We start from the raw sequence: 20,459 nt of genomic DNA, 5'->3' as shown, positions 1-20,459 counted from the left end.
TAAACTAAATATTAGCTTATAATCACTAAACTAATACACAGAAGTATAATCACAACTCAACATAGCAGTCTTTCAGGAGTCCAATGGATGGCACCCCTTTGTTACTGTAAAAAGATACTTTTTCTGAGACCTGATAGGAGAGAACGTGGGTTTGTGCAGGATTAAGGTAGAACTTTGGCTCAAAGCTGAAGCACTAAAAGAATAAGCAATGTAAATTTTTTAATGAGTTGCTCAACTGATAATTCTGTATGCATCAACCGTGCAACTGAATTTGTAACTCAATTAGTATTTAAAGTAATTAAGGATGAAAGACTATCAAAAAAGAAAGCTTAAAAGGAGGCTTTTGTAATTTACTGAAGTGGCTGATACTCCATCACTTCAAAAAAGGAGAATTAGTTATGTAACAAAGAAGAAAATACATTGTTTCTATTACAAAACCATCCACTAAAAATTAAATGAAAAATGCATGAGCTTCTAACAGATGAAAAAAAAAACCAAAAAAGATCTCATAAGTATTTTCATTTCCCAGGTTCACAGGCAATGAACAACCACATCAGCAGTGGACTTTATGCCAAGCAAACAGAATTGCAGGTTTTACTGATTAATTTTAATATACTTACATCACCACCACTTATTCCAGATTATGTGCATTACTGCCCTTTCACAGCACCTGCTCATTTTTGGAGTACACATGGGAAACCATTGGAGTCAGATCAGTTACTACCTTTAAACAATCACAGTCCAATTCATTGACATCTGAAAGTAAGTAAGGAATTTATAATTTTTTTTCTAGTTGTTTATGAAATTTTATATTATCTCGTACAAATTAGCAAAGATGATTTTTCTAACACAAAGTTGCAACAGAAATATTTAATTAATTACTCACCACTGTTAATTGCTGTCATTTAAAAAAAAAAAATGTAGTAGAGACTTCATTTTACATATGGAGCTGTCCAGTACAGTTTTTGAGGTTCTGTGCATTTGTTTAGTGTATATGTCATGAATATTTCATTTAATAGAACCAGTTTTCTTTTCAGTAAGTGGAAAAATCATTGCATTACCTACATCAGTGAACCTGCACCTGGTAAGGGGAAAGTCTGTATAAAAATAGCAGGTACTGTCTAGCAGGTGTAAAAACATTTATGAGTCACCTCTTTTATTTGTGTATGAATGAGAGAGGTTTTTTCCCCCCAACTTTTACTGATACTGTGAGTTCTTTCAAGTACCTTGTTTCCAATGGCCTTTTTTGGTGGAAAGTTAAAAGTCCTCACTTGCTGGTATTTACTCTGTAATTTATGATGCAAGCTTCTGAACTCTGCATATCTTCGATAAACATTCCATTCATCATCCTTTATCCTGATATAAACCTGCAAAATACAGACATGGAAGGAAACAGTGTAAAGACAAACCCTGAGATGATTTATCTCCTCACTCTTCAAAGCCTCATGTGATGCATCACATCACAGCACCAGAAGTTCCAGGATCCCATAGCCACAGGTACAGCTCTGACTGTGCCTTTGCTGTTCCTATTGCACAGGTCATTAACCTTATTTTCTCTCTTTTTCCCTTTCTTTTACCTTCTTTCTCTTATTTTAATCAAGACAAACACAGCTTGCTTATTTGAACATGACTGTGGGGCAACCATGGCAGCACTTTTTGTTACCATGGTTTCCAGCATATTCTGCTACCCAGTGACCAAAGGAAAAAAATAATTTAATACCACTATAAAATTGATTTCTATGTCCTCAACACAGTTTTTCAACTTTGTAAATTAGCTTTGTAGCATCAGAATTTCAAAACATAATTTTATCCCAAGTATGAAACTTAATTTACTTCCTAACAAAATTACATCGAAAACTAAACTAGAAATTTTATTGTTTGGAAAATAAACACAGTTCATTCTTTCTGCTTGTATAGGACATTAAGTATAATTTAACACAGCTGTAGTTTTTGTGATTCTGCTTTTGTTTGCCACTCATTATTTCATGAGCATATTACCAATTACATGCTAAATATTCACATTCTCTGGGAAAATTTCATGGAGAAGTGAAATATACTTCCAGAAAACTGAGTTTTCACCCTTTTCTCGGGGAATAACCTTTCCTCCACAGGAATGAACCTACAGTTTAAAAGAATGCTGAAACAGCACATCAGAAACTCTAAACCAAGCATTAGAACTCAAGATCCAGAGGGACCTTTTCCTAAGCTGCTTTATAGAATCTGTCACTTATTCATTCTGGTGTGTGTGCCAATAATCTCAGCATTCTGCATCAGGAATGAAGCTGAAATGGTCCTGATGACACTGCCTTGCCCTGCTGCTCCACAAACCCCCAGGAATTCATTAGTAAGCTGTAAGATAAGTATCAGGAGAACCCTCATGTGAAAAAGCAACCCCGAGGAGGGGGCAGTAACAACGGTATTTTGGGGAATACTCAGAAAAAATGAACTTTGGATTTTGATGTGGCCGATTTCAGCAGCGAATTGCAGCTTTTCCTGGAGATTGAAACATTAACATGGTCCTTCTCCTCTACATTTGACAAGTCCTTAGAAAAAAATTATACTTTACTAAGGACTTGTGGTATTTTAGAGATCAAGGGATGTCAAGTGAATGCCTCCTCCCACATAAGCAGCTCATGCAGCCTTTCTTTGGTTTGGTCTTTATCAAGTCCTTTTATTCCTGCAGACACCTAGTTTTTCAAATTTATAGGAGGCTTCTGCCCTTGCAACAAAATGCAATATACCATGCAGACACCATTCTGCCAAATTAGACTATTTCAGTGTAGAAAATACTAATACATTTTCTACAGGAATACTGCAATTCCAAAAAAGGAATACTACGATTCCAAAATTAGCACATCTAAGAATTCAAAAGATTCAGAGTATTGTGTGAATTACAAATGCAGATGTAAACAAAAATTCAACTGGTTTTGGTAACAAGAATTCAGATAGTGTAATGATGGAACCACAATAGTAAGTCTGCAAGAAGTATTCAGATTTCTTTTCCACTTTGAAAATAAGGCCAGGATAATTAAACTCCTACAGGACCATCTGTTTGAACAATTAAGTACATCTTTCAAAGCAAATGAAGGGATATATGAGATGCAAGTATTTTGCATAATTCTAATAAAATTTATTTAATGTAGTAAAAACTATATTAAAATCTTTATTCGTCCAGATCTAACCCCTCTCCCTGCCTGTTCTCACTTCCACCAGCACGTTGTTTGGAATTTTGTGTACATTCCCAAGATTCATGATTCAATTTCCCTACGGGGGGCGGGGATGATAAAAAAAAACAAACTTCAATTATTTTTAACTAAGTCATTTAATATGGAAACCTTAATTTAACTAAGCAGTTATCTTTGCACATGTGATTTGGTGAATCATGCAGTTCAACATTACCTGTTAAGCTGTAACCCATAGTTAACTAATTAAGGAATCCGGTACACTGTAATTGAAATTTTTAAGGACTGCAAAACCATAGATTAATTTCTTAGATAAAACCACTAGAAAATTTCTTACTGTTCTTCTATGTACATAGATATTGATTTCATTTAAGCAGTAAGAAATGAAAATGCAACATTTGGAGCCCTGTGCCATATTGAATTTATTGGCAATCATATAATAGAGTATGAAAGGTATATTAAAGTTCACAATGCAGTACAGATTTAAACCTTCATTATCTCAGAAGGGAATACTATTCCCTTGCCAAGACAATGCAAATTCAGTTGGGAAATCAAACAAAGCAAATACTAAATATAAAATTATTTGGATAAACTTATCCTAGTGTAGTCATTTAAGGCACATAGTTATCCCCTTCTACCTCAAATACAGATCACACCAGCACAGGAAGATCAGGGAAGGATTACTTTTGCAGACAAAATTTTGAAGTAATGCTAAATCAAGCAACTTGAGATGCATGGTTTGAAACTGTGTCAAAAGTCATTAGGTCTTTTCCCATCATCTTCAAGGTATCCACAATTTCATTCACAATCTTTTGATAGGAAATGAGTGAAATCTGTAATTGCCAACAGACACTTTTGTGTCTTTTTGTCCCAAATTATTTCGCTGTACCCCAGAGCAACACCACCTTTTGCTACAGCAAATACCTTTGCAAATGACACATAATTACAGAACAGTATTTTAAGATCATGTTATAGAAAGTTTAAAAGACTTAAAGGACTTTTAGTCCTTATTCTCTGATCAATTTAAAAAAAATCAATTCTAAATCATTACAATTCCTTTCTAATGCCTGTGTTTTCCTGATATCATCCACTTCCTAACCTAGTTAAGTAATTTTCAAGGTAATGAAAACTTACAGACTCAATCAAAATCACTCCTAGAATGCTTATTTGTTTGTAGACAAAAGATTTGATTTTAATATTCTCTTGAATATTAAAAAATTAGCTAAGTAGCTTCTGCTTGTAATTAAGGAGCACTTTCCATTTAGGTCTCCCATGTAAAGATTGATTGGTAACCTTTCTGTAGCTATGATTTACAGCAGCTCCAAAAAAAATTTCAGTTAATAAGTATGTATAATGAATTAGTCTGTTATTTTCTCATCACAAAAACATCTGAAGTCAAAGATTTGGAGAGCAATAGCAATAACAGTTGCAATTTAATATTGTGTTTATCAGCCAACTACTTTCTAACTTAATATTACTGAAATGCCAAAAATCTTCTGAGACTCAATTTGAAAGCATTGGTTTAATGATTGCATACTGAAATGAAAAATCCTACTCCCATGGTCCTGCTTTTTGAGCCTAAAGTTTCTTTAATAAGTTAAGAAATCTTTTAAGCAGTTCTGAGTCCAAAATGCTGTTAACAAGTCCTGGTAAGAGACTAGTAACAGTTGACCCAGTTCCTTGCTACTTGTGTATAAAAGCCTGAGGAAAATAAAGGACAAATGCCAAAATTCCAACTTGCTCCATTTCCAGTGTACACAGACCAAATGCCTGCAACCAACACTCGTTCTTCAGGTCTGTAGGAGTCCAATGTGGGTGCTTTTCTTTTTGATGCAAAAATATAGATTGGTATATTGAGGATTCACTTTTGTGTCCCTCTCAATGCAGTGAGTAGCAAGATACACTGACTGGGATATTACAGAACCTTCTTCTGTTGCAATGACATCCATGGTTATAGAAATTGCAGATTAAGCATCAAGAAGGATCTCCCCTAAATGAAGTTACTCCTGAATCTTCCCCGCAAATATGGGGAAGTTCCTGGTAGGATGATCTGAATACATAAAGAAAAATGAATTCTAGCCAGAGAACTCTTTATGTGAGATCCACAAATACAAAAATGCTGAAGTTAAAGTCCTTGTGAGTCCATGGCCTATTCCTGAGGCAAGAAAAATGTCAGAAAGGGAGGGAACAACGCTAAGGGAAGGTGAGTAGTGAAACTCTACTAAACCACATATAAAATTCAGTGGCACGAGATGCAAGAGAACTTGGGACATTTCAGCAGCAGAACACTTCAAAGGACATAAAGAACACTGAGAATGTTTGTAAAGAACAAGTCCTAGGCTGGACAAGGTCATAGCTGCCTTAGAAGCATGGGGAAAAAAAATGTTGGGCAGCATAAGTAAAGCAAAGGAGACTGATCTACAGTAAGGAAGCTACTGTGACCTTTACCACCTCAGTAAGCATTACCAGGGGATAAAAAAAGGGTGAGAGAAAAAAGCTACTATTTCTATACTACTGTATTTCTAACTTCCTTTCCCTCACTAAAAAAAGAGAGTTTTCTGGAGGTCCTCTTGTTTATTACATACTTTCAAATAAATGCCCAAGTGTGTGACAACAAAAAAGAAAAATGAGCAACTGGTTTGGTAGAGACAACCCAATCAGCATGAATACAAAAACATTACATACACATTGGCACCATTATTTTTCACTGTTAACTCAGCTAAGCTTGACTAGTGAATGTTTTCTTTACATTTGTTTTTAAATAACACTCTAAAATTTGGAGTACCATTGATCCATAGCTTTACCTTTATACTAATAAAGTTTTTTTTTAACTCTTAAAACTCTGACTCAACTTTAATGTACATCTTAATTATTCAGGAACACTAAATTAAAGAGATTTTGATCAAAGTTCACTATTTAAGAAATAATTGTTTTCAGTGGATTGGAACTATCCTTTTTTTCCTCTCAGGAAAGCAGATTATAAAATAGGAGTGTCATATTTCAATCCATTTAGGAAGTTTCTATCAAAATTATATATATCTGCATTCAAAACACAGAGAAGAAGTAAAAGGTATGAATCTAAATGGGAAGCATAGAGCAAAAAAAGGAAGAACTGATTTAATTTCTTGACTTTACTTCAGGAGAATGGGATTCTGTTTAGAATATAAATTCAAGCTCAGTTCTCCAAAGTTACCTCTGAAGTGTGAGAAATGAATACAAATGCAAGTTATATTTTGACACAGCTGCAGGACTGTATTTATGGTTAAGTTTCCCCCTTTGAAAATGATCCAATTTAAGAATTTCTGCATAATGAAAAACAAATGGAACAATGAAACTTTTCAGCTGTGATATGAGCAGCTTTTTGTGTGCCATAGAGACATAACAGGAATTAAAGTGAATAAGCTTTTATCTCAATATGACCATTTTATCTACTTGCACAAAGACTGCAAATACTAGAATACATTTTGTTATGTTAAATCTTCAAGGTTTTGTTATTTAGTTCAGAAAAATGAACAATACAGTGTCAAATATATGACACAGTGCACATCAAAGCATGAGCCTTAAAAAGAGCCAATATTGCTCTACTAAACAAAAAATTGTCATGCATTTTAGACTTATCCACCCAATTACACATGTGCAGAGTAATGTTCACTGGGCTTCTGCAGTCCCAGTTCTGCTTCTGCTCCCCAGAACAGCACTACAGTGACTGGTCTCTAAAGAACAAAGGCAGCATCGCCTTTGCTTTTGCTGGATGGAACCAATATTTTTTGTCTTTTTATATACAAATGAAATAAGCAGCAAAAAAAAAAAAAAAATCACTCAGTAACATAATAAGGTCATTTCAACAGTGCAATACGACCTATAATAAGCCAAAATAATTAACATCATTGCATGAACGTGCACTTTGAACCAATACAGTCATGGCAATGCATGACAACTGCTGCAGTGAAAGAAGTTTCTGCAGAGGAGAAAATAGTGCTGCCTTTTTCTCCAAATGGAATATTTTGGGTGCTCTGGCAAGGGAAAGGAAGCAATCTCACCAATCCATTTCTGAATAAGATAGCTAATATTTATTTGAGTTATTAATTGGATCTAAATTATTTGCTTCTTTCAGTAGTAGTTATAAAATAATCTGAAAATAAAAATTCTGCTTTTAATTTCCCAGTATTTTTTTAATTCAGCATTTCAGCAAGCAAATCAATGTATTAGGTTGTATTATGGCCTCCTTTAGAAAATAAATAATTATAAAAGTCTCCAAGGACTGATCTCATCCTTGTATATTCCCTCAATTCCAGTTATTTAAATATTTTTCTCCTTTATGCTTTGTCTTATGCTTCTCTGACACATCCTTGGATCCCACTGCAGAAAAAGTGGGATATTCAACCTTCTTGGCTTACGCACTCTAAAACCACTCTCTTTCAGAATGCCATGAGCCATATTTTTCTTTCAAATTCTCCAAATCATTCTACTTCATTTTCTTCTCTCCTTGCCCTGAGCTGCACTGAAATGGAATATGATTAGAAGACTATTTATTTCTCCTTTTTGCCTGCTTAGAGCTGCAGCTGCTACAGCCATGCAATTCATCATACATCGGGAGAATTAAATTCAACTTTGGGTTTAATTTTTGCAACTCTTTGCTTACCTTTCAACTACTAACTGCCAGTGCATTGCCTCCCACTGTTAAGACTTCTGCCCTTGATGAAATACTAAGGCTATGCTGGCTTGGGTGTAAACTAAAGATCAACCACTCAGGTTGTCAAGCCCTGGCACAGCTGCCCAGGGAAGGAGTGGAGTCACCATCTCTAGAGAAATTTAAAAGATGTGTAGATGTGGCACTTAAGGACGTGGTTTAAAGTGGACTTGGCAGTGCTGGGTTAATGGTTGGACTCGATGTTGTAAAGGTGTTTTCCAACCAAAATGATTCTGTGCACACGGCCCCTCCATAGGAAGGGATAACGCTCCTTCTTCAGAGAGAGTGGAGAGGAAAACATCATTTAAAGTAATATAAAAAGAAATATTATGAGCAAATATCTTGGTCAATATTAAACAGTAAGACTGAAGACAGTCAAATCAATAAAAACATTGTAAGAAATGTTTATTGATTACAATCTTAGGGAGTCCTATTCATATGCAAATGGTAACAGTCTTGTCTGATTAGCATGTTAATCTTTAATCTTATTTGGTTTATAATCTGAAGTGTTCACTACTCTGCAAACAAGGCATATTTGTAAGAAGCCATTTTAAATATTGATATCACTTTAAGAATCATAAAATCTCAGTTTCATTATCTTAAGTGTCAGGCATTGGTAATTATAGCAACAAAAGGCATGACTAATGGCATTTGCTGTACACTTCACAGGAAAGTGGAATCCATATGTAGACAGAAAATAACAAGATACTCTACAGTTGAGAAATATGACAAAATAATATTATTGCAATAATCAACTCACTTCACAGACACGAAAGGAACTGCATCTAACTATCACCATCTAGAGGTAAAATGTAAATGCAAAATTATTTTTTTATACTGATCTGGATTCTGTCTTTATCCTTGTGACTATATTAGACAAGAAATAATTTTCTAATGGTAGGCTGACTGAGCAGCATCTGCTACACTAAAAAGATGGGCATCAAACTGCACAGATCACAAAAAGCAGTCACCAGAAAGCAACTAGTTAACTAGAGAGACACACTGTTCACAAGAGAAGACTTCTGTCAGCATGACCCGGGTTTTACAAAGTTCCCTATTATTTAAATTGTGTGTTTAAAGGCTTTCTTAACTGTTACTTTGTACAAAATATATTAGTTACTCCACATGTGGTTAGGTCCTTCAATGCTTATAACTAATCAGTTTGCCACTCAGTAGTAACCATCACAAACTTTGCAAGAGAATAAGCCTCTGAACCTTCTTTTGGATAACTACAGTTGCTCTGATGTCCTTGCTAGAAGATCCAGTTATAACAATCCAGTCTGAGCTCCTGTCACAGCCTAGATAATTTCATCCAGTGAAGTCTAAATAATCCTTATGATTTGTTGATTCGTAATAAGGACATCAACCGGTCATCTAATTAATTTCTCTACTCAGGTGCAACATTAATTGTACAAGTGATCCATCAGCACTAATGAATGACATGACAGCAGTCACAGTCTAAACCTCAGGCAAAACAAATCTGAGCAAGTATAAAGAGAGAGGATGTGCTCTGAAAACATTTACAATGAGCTTGCCATGCATAGGAGATAAACATTAGTGGAAGGAAAGATATTTCATCATCACACTTAATATTTCCATTCTAGGACTAAATTAGTCATTATTAGCATCCACTTAGATTTTAAAATGTGCATTTTTCCGTTATTACTTTATATTCTGAGAAAACAAGTGAAAAATATTTTTAATATTTAATATTTTTAACTGAACTTAGTAACTGCACTGAAGTGCAGATCCAATTCTAAACAGCTTTTTCCCTAAAATTTATACAACTTCTAATTGCTGTAAGATCCACAGTTGAATGGTATAGGTTTATGGCTCTGCTAATTTTTAAGACACTACTCTGTGAGCACTGAATTATCTGCTGCTCACAACTGTCCCCTTTAACTCAGTCATTCAAATTGAGCATAAAATTTGGCTGCTTCTAGACCTTGTTTTTAAGCCCTTAGTATTCATAACCAGTTAATTCTGCCAGTTAAACATTACTGCAAGAGTGCAATGTAACTCTACAAATACAGAGGTCTGATTGAAATTTCCACATCTAATAGGATTCATTATAAAATGTTGCTTGCTTTCAGAGTTCTGAGCTTGACCAGAATCTTTAATCCTTAATAGAAATTTAAGGAACTATTTGATGGTTGAAACTCTGTGACAAGAGGGCTGGAGCTGGAAACTTTTCCATCTGTATTCACCCAAGAACAACACCTGGGTGTTTTTAAGGATGAAAGATGTACTGATTTTGAACATAACATCTGAAACAGACCAAAACGTTAATGCGACTCAAAAAGAAATGCTTTGAAATGCCCTTCAAAGCAGCGTTGCAAATCTGCAATAAATTAAAAAAAATAAAGCAAACACCATAACAGAATTCCTGCAGGAGTCTGTTCTTATCCTGTCCAGGTCAGGCCCCTCCTGATAGGCAAATTAACATGTCATTAATTTCTTTTCCTGTTTAAGAAGCACAAGTGCAAAATTGGCATTGATTTCACAGAGGCACAGCAACCTGGGTTTATTTCTCCTAATTCTTATATTCTTAAGAAGCATTGATAAGTCCATGGAAACAGATGACAGATACTGTGGAACTGGTAAGTTCATCATTTTTCAAACTACTTGAGGTGCTCTGCAATTCTTTCCACCCTCTTTTGGTCATTTCCAAGGCAAGTGATATGTACACAATAGTTTATTTTCTGCTAGAAAATATTAATTTATAATCAAAAAGGGATAAAAGAGGCACAAGGATTCTAAAGTGCATCAACACTAATTGTGACACAGCGAGTCTCCCCTGGCTCACTGTCCTGCTCTGCAGCAAGTGAAATGCTCCAGAGACACACAATTTCAAATCAGCAAAGGTTAACAAGGTGCCTTGAAACAGGAGGGCAGAGGGGGTCAATCTCTTTAGCTTTCCAATAATAGAAAATGCAGAAGAAATCAAGCCATGTTAGAAATACATTTACATGAAGTGCATTTGGAAAAGCAGTGGGCGAGGTCCGTGCCCTTCTGTAACACCTTCATTTGGTAACCACATCTTCCCTTAATAGTATTACACACATGACCTAATTTGCAGTCAGGTTGAGCACCTTAAGGCTAATTTCCAATTAGCTTTAACTACAATTGTCAGTACTCAGCATATCTAAAAATTATGCTTAACCAAACCCAAAATTTCAAACTTTGCCTCTTCCAACTGGCACACTTTGGCTTTCTTCAAAGTTCATTTGACATCTTTTTCTCAGAATTAACCAGCACAACCAAGAGTCAGTTTTTGCACCTCAAGTTGTGGTCACTCAACTACTGGCAGAGAAATCTCAACTTGAAAAGATGTTGGTAATGATCTCACTAATATCAACATTCTGCAGTATTGCTACTTTCCTTTACATTGATATACCACAAGTAATTTCTCTGATACAAAAAGTTTTATGTGCCTCTTAATTTTCTGCTGCTGGAGAAATAAATGATAAAGCAGTAAAAATAATGTTTATTATGAATGAGAGGACTCTCATAAATGAGCTCAATCATTTATCCTAATTGCACCCCCAGTCCTTGTCTGTTCAGTACATACTGGTAGCCTGGTAAACACCCTCTTCCACAATTTCAACATTGAATCAAATTCTCTGTAATCAGGAGCACATGTTTTGGCACAGATTTAACAAGATAAATGCACAGAGCTGTTATTGAAGTTTTATAAATTAATGCTTTCCTGGTCGCTATAAAATGTAAAATATATATTCAGCAAGTACGTGACTAAATAATTGATCAGAGAGGTGGTAATCACTTCAGATGTTTCATCACATACTATGCTCAGAGTGTATGTTTATTTAGGAAAATTTCCTTTTTTCACATGCACAGTGGCAGAAAACAAAGCTATTTGCCAGACAGATACTCTTCCCAGTCACGCATTTGTTACTGAGATCAAAAAGTGGTAGGAATGCCATTAATCTATTCTTCCATAAGGAAAGATCACAACAGGTACAATGATCAAAGTTTAATAAGAATTATGGAAGCTTTAAGTCACTTCTACAGATAAGTCTTGTTTGCTTGTTTTGAACAATTAAAAGACAAAGTTGAGCAAGTGGACAAGTGTTCACCAGAAGAATTCTACAATATTCTGTGCTATTCTGTAATTAAAGACAAATTAGTCTTACTACATTCTATGTCTATTCTATATAGCAATATTTAACTTTTCACATTACATGTATCTGTAAATTGCTACTGTGAATAGGTAATGGATAGAGCATATTCAAAAGAACTTGTACATTTTTCATAAATAACCCATTTTGCACCCTATGAATGTCCAACATTATGAGTTTATACTGTAGACATAAAGAACCTAACAGAATTCTCAAAATTGTCTTTTTGCAGATCCAGAATTTCCAATCTTTTAGAAACTTACAATATTTTGCTTCCTTTTTTCCTATTCTCCAGAGGAATATCCTTCAATTACAAGTTCTTTGTTTTCCATTGATGACAAGTAACGGATGAAGTCTGAGAGCAACATCTAATCCTCTACTCACTCCAGCAGATTTTGGGTAAAGAAATGAACCTCTTACAAATTGAGAAGCTTAGTTTATCTCAGTACTTTTCCTTTTGAAAAAGAACGTGCACAACATCTGTAGTATATGTGAATTGTGCATAATTTCCAGGCTTTCATGATGCCACTCGTATGGTCATGTTCAGTCAAACTGCACAACAAGTACTGAGCTCTTTAGTAACTAATTCGATACCAACTTACAAGTGAAATTAAAAATACAGTAAGTTCTTCAAAGAATTCACAGAATGGGTCAGGTTGGAAGGGACCACAGTGGGTCATCTGGCCCAACCTCCCTGCTCCAGCAGGATGAAAAGAATAAAACAGAGCAACCTGGGTAATAAGTAGGAGAAACCAGAGCTCTTCTAGTGGTCATGGAACTGCTACATTATAAGAGTAGCAGAGATTTGGTGGGGTGAGATCCTGAGGCTTTTAATCATTTCTGTGTTAGCAGACTGATGTCTGGGTTTGAGAATGTGTAGCCAGTGACAGCAGAATGGAGGAACATGTGAAAGCCAGAAAGACAAAAATAATCACTCTTGTCAGCAAGTCAGGTTTCCACACTCACTTGTGCATCTGAATTTGATTGATTATTCAGTGGTTTTGAACAAATGACTAACTGTTCCATACTGTCAGCTTTTCTTTCCATTACCTAAAGTCTTATTTTTCATTCTCTATTACTGGCCAAAAGGTGGGTGTTTTCCTGTATTTTACAACTAGCTGCCAACACCTCATAAATGATTCAAAATTCTACAAAAACCACCATTCAGAGTGAGAGGAATGTTAACAAGCTTCAGCAGTCTTGTTCAGAACCAACTACATGTGGCTGAAACAAAAGTGGAGAAATTTTGCAGCTGCTAATAATCCCCAAATAAAGAAATACAAACAGCCTGGGACAGCATATTAAAGAGTGTTTAAAGTTTGCCCTGCCATTCTATCCATGGAGAGTGTCAAGAATCCAGGAATCAAGGAACAGTACAAGGTTTCACAGCCTCAACTGCAAGTCAGGCTAGAGCACAAAGCCCTAAATTCAGACCTGCCTGAGCAGAGCACACTATGAACACATTCAATGACACACAGTGAAGACTTGTTTCATCATTCCAAATGTTTTTAAATGAGCTACTACAGTAACTCACACCTGTCTGTCTGTCAATCAATATTTCTGGTCATTGCTACCTCCAAAATTGAAATAAAACATGTACATGCACATTGAAGAAGGCATTACTGATCAATGTTGAATTGTTGCACTCCCTGACCAAGGTAGTCATCTTATTAGCATGCTTTTAAAGTATTAAACTACTAAAAGTCAACCCTCAAAATATGCTATTTGGATAATCAACACAATCCTGTGGTTGAATATATATGAAGTTACTGCTGCCTGTTCATTAGCTGATCTCTAATGAAATTATATGGAGATCTTTAAATTATTAAAATGTTCTATTTCAGTCAGAAGCTTTTACACAAAATCTGTGTTGAAATATATCTTATCACTTACCTGATAAACATGGAATGCATTAGCAGCTTTTCCACGTAGAAAGACTGAGGGAATCCAAACATTAATAAGAGCACGATTGGATCTGAGGAGGAGAGAGAAAAACTTAAAACAGGGAATTATGTTTATGTGTATGAATTGCAAAGCAACTACATCCAATGGTTTAGATAATGATCAAAGTGATCAACAAAGCAACTTAACATTTCAAATGAATTATCAGAAAAAGTGGAGTTTTGCCTGAACTATTTACATGTGCTGTAGTTAAAAGTGTTCCCTAAAATTAACCCAACTGAAATAGAGCACTGATATAGAGCACCAAAACAACTCCTTCTGCAGGTTTTCTGGGTTTTGTTTCTTTTTTCACAGCATGGATTTGACTACATTTGATTATATGCATGAAACAAAAATTATTCATTTCATCAAACTCAACATTTTGGTCCACAAAACTCAGCTAAATCCAAACTCCTGGCATTCAACATTATTAAAAACTACACTAGGGCATGGAATGTGCAGCTCTCCATACTTTAATAATAGAACACCACAGCTAAGAAATCAGTTATTGGAAATAACATAGGAAAAGCAAATTATTGAATCTGCTTGCTTATTCCTCTTTGCCATAAAGACAAAGAGGAAGAGAAAAATTCGTGAATTACAAAACTTACATTTCAAAATCTGACAAACTCTGATCTTCGGATGTTTGACTCAAATCTCCAGGGACCTGTGTTTACAAAACAGAAATAATTCCCACACACTAGTTATTATGTTTTCAATTAAGAAAGCACAATATTATAAAGAAATTACAATTCAACAGTCAATTTTATAAATGCCAATAAAAATTATTACTGAGACACAATAAAAGAAAAACAAAATCTTTCAGAACGATTGTGAACACACCACCCCTTGTGAGTCCTTCATGTTAGAATTTGCTTATAGTTTTGTAAAGAAACAAGAATCAAATGCTATCAAAAATATCAAGTAAGATGTTGTTGTCAGATCTGCTATTTCTTATAAGCTGTTATATATCTCATCAGGAGTTTGAGCTTATTCCAGAGTGGTAGGTTCTGCAGTGCCATAAACAAACACTCACTGGGCCTCTCAAATCAATCAGTTCTTGTCTCATCTGGGACACGAGAGCTTCCTTAGCCATCAGGGCACGGTGCAGCCTCTCATTGAATTCAATCAGCTCCCCATGCATTTCAGCCACCTGAAAAGCAAAGCCAAGAGGTAATTGTGTTCTAAACTGAATAAAATAAAATAAAATAATCACACTCTGTAATTTCTTACATGTATATCAAATTTTATTGAGGTTTTATTTTGCCATACTCTTCCAAGGAGTGCATCTCATTGCTAATGCATTAGTTTGACCATTAAGAACAGAGATTGTTATAATTTTGACTCGTGCCTTGCAATGTAATTCTGATATTGAACTCAATAGGACCAAATACAATTCTAAGCCAAATTTTATTCCTATCACGGGAGATCCTATGACAACTGATTCTAATAAAACACATTAACTTTTGTTCTCAGTTTAATTCTTCGATGAACACAGCCCTTAACAGGTACAAACTAATCACAGTATTCTGAACTGGGAGTAATGCAAATGCACAAACTGCATTAACTTTGTCAATAATTCACGAGTGATGTATTCTGCACTCTTACTTGGAGTTTTAACAGCACTGGAGCTAGAAGTCCACTCATCCCAGGCAAATTTGTGAGGGGTCAAAGGAGCCTAAATAGAAGTTAGTCTGGGGCACAGGTTTTTGTGCACAGGTAAACAGCACAGCCTCTCGTGGGGCCTCTCCGGACACCAAGTCTGGCTGTGTGTGTGCTCTCCATTTCGGAGTTAGGAAAGCATCAAGTGATGCAGGATGTGACAAGGGCTGGATTGAGCATCAAGGATGTGAAGTGAACAGTAGTTAGAAGAAAACAGCAGCACTCAGTGGTTGGCCCCTGCAGTGGGCACAGCAGCTGCCACCACTGTTGTTATACCTGTGTGCAGTTACAGCAACTCTTCAAATGCCTCCTCATATCAGCATCCAAAGCTCAGAGAACAGCAGAGACAACGGGGTAACAAAGCTGAATAAGATGAATATCAATCCAGCACCTTCAATATTATCACAGGGACTTGGATGACTGCCAACTCTCTTAAGAGTTCATAGTTTCCTTTCTGGAGGCAGTTCATTACTATCTATGAATTTCATGGTCTCCTTTTCTTCAATTACTCTGCCTTTTCCCTCTTCCCCAGGGAAGTTCCCCAAAATAAAGCAGTTGAATTCGGTTTAATTTAGTGCTCACTTTTAATTTTGTGCTTTATTCCACACAACCTGTATCGTTCACGCAATCAAAGCAACCAGAAAAAAGCAGCTTCAATTTGACAAGGCAGGATCTGACATCATTGATTAAAAATAAAAATAATTTTCCTAAGGTAAACTTCAAGTATTCTTTTCCAATTTCTTTTTACATTAGAGGGAGTCCTTCAAATCCAGTAATTCATCAGTGTAACACACATGCAAAAAGGAGCCAAACTATACTCATTTAACCACTAATTCCAATTTAAAGTGAGTGGTGTAACATTGAAGGATATCATAAGTCTCTGATTCTGGTTAATACTAACAGGTCACTTTTAATTACACAGAGACTGGGTTGGGAGGCAGAACTTCCTTGCATTTTACATACAAAAAGGTAGAGAATATATAGAATGGAATATAGAATACTAGTTGGAAATGCCCAGAGAAAAACCATAATACTGATAGCTGGTTGACTGGTTCTCAAAATCAATATACAAATTTGTGAATGGATATAAAACTTAGTAGTTTGCATATCTGAAATCATGTTTGATTTTTCAGTGCCTGTCTCTACCAGAAGAACAAAATTCAGACTATCTGATATTATATGTGACTCTTCTCTCTCGGTCTAATTTGGATGACCTTGAAATAACTTTCTACTTGCAGACTCGATTAATATGTAAATTCAACAATTCTCTCAAAGCACGAGAAGTAATACAAAAATTTATAAGCGTCCCTAGCAAAGTTAAATAATAAAAAGGAAATTTAACAGCAAATCACTTGTTACATCTTATCAAAAGGACAAATTGCCAGGTACCACTTATCAGTAATTAAGTTACTTCAGTCCTTCTTGTCAAAGCAAAATGCATTACCACCACAGCAAACCCAAAGGAGTGATCAGGTATACTTCTGAATTACAACACTAATTTAGCTTTCTTTAATATCAAAGCCTGCTAAAAATAATAAAGAGGTCTCCATATAATTATATTCTTTCAGTTATATCTTATGTCATCACATCTTCCTTTATTCAATCCACACTGAAGCTTAAGCAACAAATTTCCCTACTGCGACTTTAATCATCTTCACAGTTGCTTTTCTCCACAACAACATATTTGAAGCAAAAAAAAATCAAAGTACAAACAACCTAAGTTTCCCTTGGACTGATGATCATTCAGACTTGGTGGTGGCCATATCAGAAAACATGCTTATACCACTTCTTGTTTCACAGCAAAGGACTAAGCTGCTAACTTAAAACATGCTAGGAATGTTTCACTAAGCATTTGAATAACACAATCTATCTTGGAAGGACACACTTAGAGCAGAGAAACATTTAAGAACTTGCAACAATCCAAGATTTCTTTTTAGTATTATTTGCAGCTAAAATTCATCGAAGTTTTGCGCAACCTACATCTGAATCAGTCACTTTTTGTCAAGCATATAGGCATTTTTTCCGCCAGGAGTCACAAAATACAAAACATTGTATCTCCCAGGAAACTCTAGACAGAACTGGAAGTTGCTTCCTTTTGCTCTTAGTGGAAGCATGGATGTATTTTTCCCATGAGAAGATTTCATTTTCAAAAATCGATGATGTTCTACATTTTTCACCAACAGAAACAAACTCAAAGATCTTCAAAAAAAGGAGCAGGTATCCTACTACTAATGAATAATTCCATTTTTCTACAAGTGAAAAAGAGTAAGACTCTAAGTGGCAAAGACAATTCTACAAATCTACTGATACAGTCATAAAATGCTCAATTATTGCTTCCTGTTTCAAAACTTTTGCAGAAAAAGTCCATACTTGTGCCAAACTTCCCTGGACAGAGGAAATTCCATCTCATTGTATTTCAGTAATAGTCTCACTTCATGAAAGCTACAGAAGGACTTGTGATTCCACAGAAAAGTGCTGACCAGTTGAGTAATTTAAGACCTGTTTTCTACACTGACTTCCAAGACAACTAATATTTAATTACAAGGCTGTGTGCCATGCTAAGGCCTCTAAAGAAGGATTGTTACAGGGGTTTGTCTGCCACAAACTCACAAGTGTCAGCACCAAATCCCTGAACATGCAGAACAAACTTGGTAGAACTAAGGAGGCTTTCAGAGCTGAAAGAGATTTTACCTGTGTTCTTAATTAAGATATTCTTTTGATAGGTACAGAACAGAGGAAAGGAGTCAGAAGAACTCCAGCAAAAGTATGCATTAGGGAGAGAAAAGGATAACCAAGTATGAATGTTTTAGAACTGTATTAATCTCCTTGATGCATGACCTGCATTTCTAGTCCTCTTCATGTTAATCAGTTAATGTGGGTATCCAATTTCAGAGTATTTTGGGCAAGAGAAAGACAGAGAATTTTTTTACTTTTTATAAAAATGTTCTTTTAATATTTAATAGGAGATATGAGTATTAGATATTAAATTTCATTACTTTTGTCTTGAAAATAATTTGTATTTAAATTTAGGATGAAACCCTAATCTATCTCTTTTCTTCTTTAATGACTTTTACATTAGTCTTAAAAGTAAATCTTGCATTAAGAACTTTTTCTAACCTGGCCATATCAACAGAATTAGTAGCTTCCATCATACATTCCTGTAAGGCAGTATTCAATAAGCAACACAAAAATGAAACAGGGTTTGGCAATCAGAAACCAGAAGGAAAGCACAGAAAAAGCTACAGACTTCACTATGTTCTCATTTTAAATAAAGCTCAAGTGCCAACACAGCAATGCCTGTAATTATGTACCGTAACTTACACAAAACCTGGAACCTGCTGTCTGTGATGTTTTCAACTTCACCACCATCAGTTAAAACCTCAAGGAACTTGTTTATTTATTAAAACCTTCATTCTAATACCAAAGCATAAAAAGGTACCTCTGTTAGGAGAAGTACTTTTAATTATCTGGATTGCTTTAAATAAGCCTTGAAGTTGAATGAAGAAAATTTACCCGCGAAACCAAGAAAATTAAATTTTTCATTCCTTTTATTTTTGAAGAAAAAAAGTCAGACTTACCTTTTACATTACTGAGGAGAAAAATAACAGCTAAGCAAAGAAACCATTTAAGCTTCAAATGTCATAATGTAATTATGATTCCATTAAATTTGCGCAGTACAAACTTTACCTCAATCAATTTTCTTTCATAAGAGCTGGCGAGTTCCTCGTTGTTCTCTACTTGTTTTTGCTCTGGAATTGTAAATTCACCATCAGCGCTCCAAATGTTTGGCAGAACTAAAACAAAGAGATACCTCAAATTAAAATGTTAAATTCCACAAACATCTAAGACATCCTGTGTAGAAGTAATAGTTCTCCAAGAAACAGTTATTAAAAGTATCAAAACAGAATGTAATATTATACAGTATTAGAAGGACTAAAATACAAATTCTGCAGGGAGTTTTGTTTGTGAGCAATAGTTAGAGTGGTACTCCTATTAGAAAAAAAAAATGTAAACTAAAAGCAATTGGCTGTTCTCTGACTAGAACTGAGTAATATATGAAGGTAGGAACTGCAAATCCTGCCCAAAGTCTTTTAAAACTAAGTCTGTGCTTCTCTTTAAGACTTTTTTCTACTTGGCTTCCAAAATATCATTTCATATTACTCGCACAGACTGCTTACACATCATAGAAATTACAGAAAACAGGGCTGAGAATGGACATTCCACACTCCTTCCAGTATTTCATGGTTTTGCACAAAGCAGAATCAGCTGTAGTTATTCCATTCCTGACAGTTAATTGTCTAATTTATTCCTAGAAACCTCCAATAATGAAGATACCATGCTTCCCTGCACAATCTATTTAAATTTAAGTATTCTTCTCATAAAAGTTGTCTTGATAGCTAATCAAACTTCCTTCACCTGCCATGTAAGCCTATTACTTCTTTTATCTGCAGTGAATGAAAACTACAGTTTTTTCTATTCCTGTTCCCAGCCATCATTTATGTAATTGATGATCACTTTGAAGGCCTATTCTAAGTAAATCCCCTCCAAGTTACACAAAGTCCAATTCAACTTTTCCTTGTAGCTCATGAATTTCTAAGAAAATAAAAGTTAGCACATAAAAGTAAACAAGCCCTAATAAAAGAGAAGTTTAATAAATGCTTTCATTATTTTTCAAAATCTAAACTATATATACACCCACTGTAAGGTAGGATAGAAGACACTGTAATTCATCTGACTGAATACTCTGAAGCCTGAGAACTGATTTTTGCTTTGAGGAAGAATATATGCATTCAGAAGTTTATTATTATTTAAGTGAATTCTAAAGCTATTTTAAGATCTTTTCCT

General features: G+C 35.1%; 1 protein-coding gene across 5 annotated transcripts in view; it reads right to left on the bottom strand.

The window, feature by feature from the left end:
• The window catches only part of SNX29 (sorting nexin 29), a 96,165-nt gene that overhangs the window by 40,204 nt on the left and 35,502 nt on the right, over nt 1-20,459 (bottom strand). For all 5 annotated transcript variants that reach the window (XM_027684248.1, XM_027684247.1, XM_027684249.1 and 2 more), the window contains 5 exons: nt 19,302-19,408; nt 14,989-15,105; nt 14,564-14,619; nt 13,905-13,986; nt 1,227-1,367 (listed from right to left, as the gene is read on the bottom strand). In XM_027684248.1, coding sequence (XP_027540049.1) covers nt 1,227-1,367; nt 13,905-13,986; nt 14,564-14,619; nt 14,989-15,105; nt 19,302-19,408 — 503 coding nt within the window. The remainder of the gene's footprint in view (nt 1-1,226; nt 1,368-13,904; nt 13,987-14,563; nt 14,620-14,988; nt 15,106-19,301; nt 19,409-20,459) is intronic.

The sequence above is a fragment of the Neopelma chrysocephalum genome, unplaced genomic scaffold, assembly GCF_003984885.1.
Source record: "Neopelma chrysocephalum unplaced genomic scaffold, ASM398488v2 Primary Assembly neopelma1_65c, whole genome shotgun sequence".
NCBI classification, from domain to species: domain Eukaryota; kingdom Metazoa; phylum Chordata; class Aves; order Passeriformes; family Pipridae; genus Neopelma; species Neopelma chrysocephalum.
The sequence above is the reverse complement of the archived record's forward strand: the minus strand, read 5'-3'. Positions and strand labels throughout refer to the sequence as shown.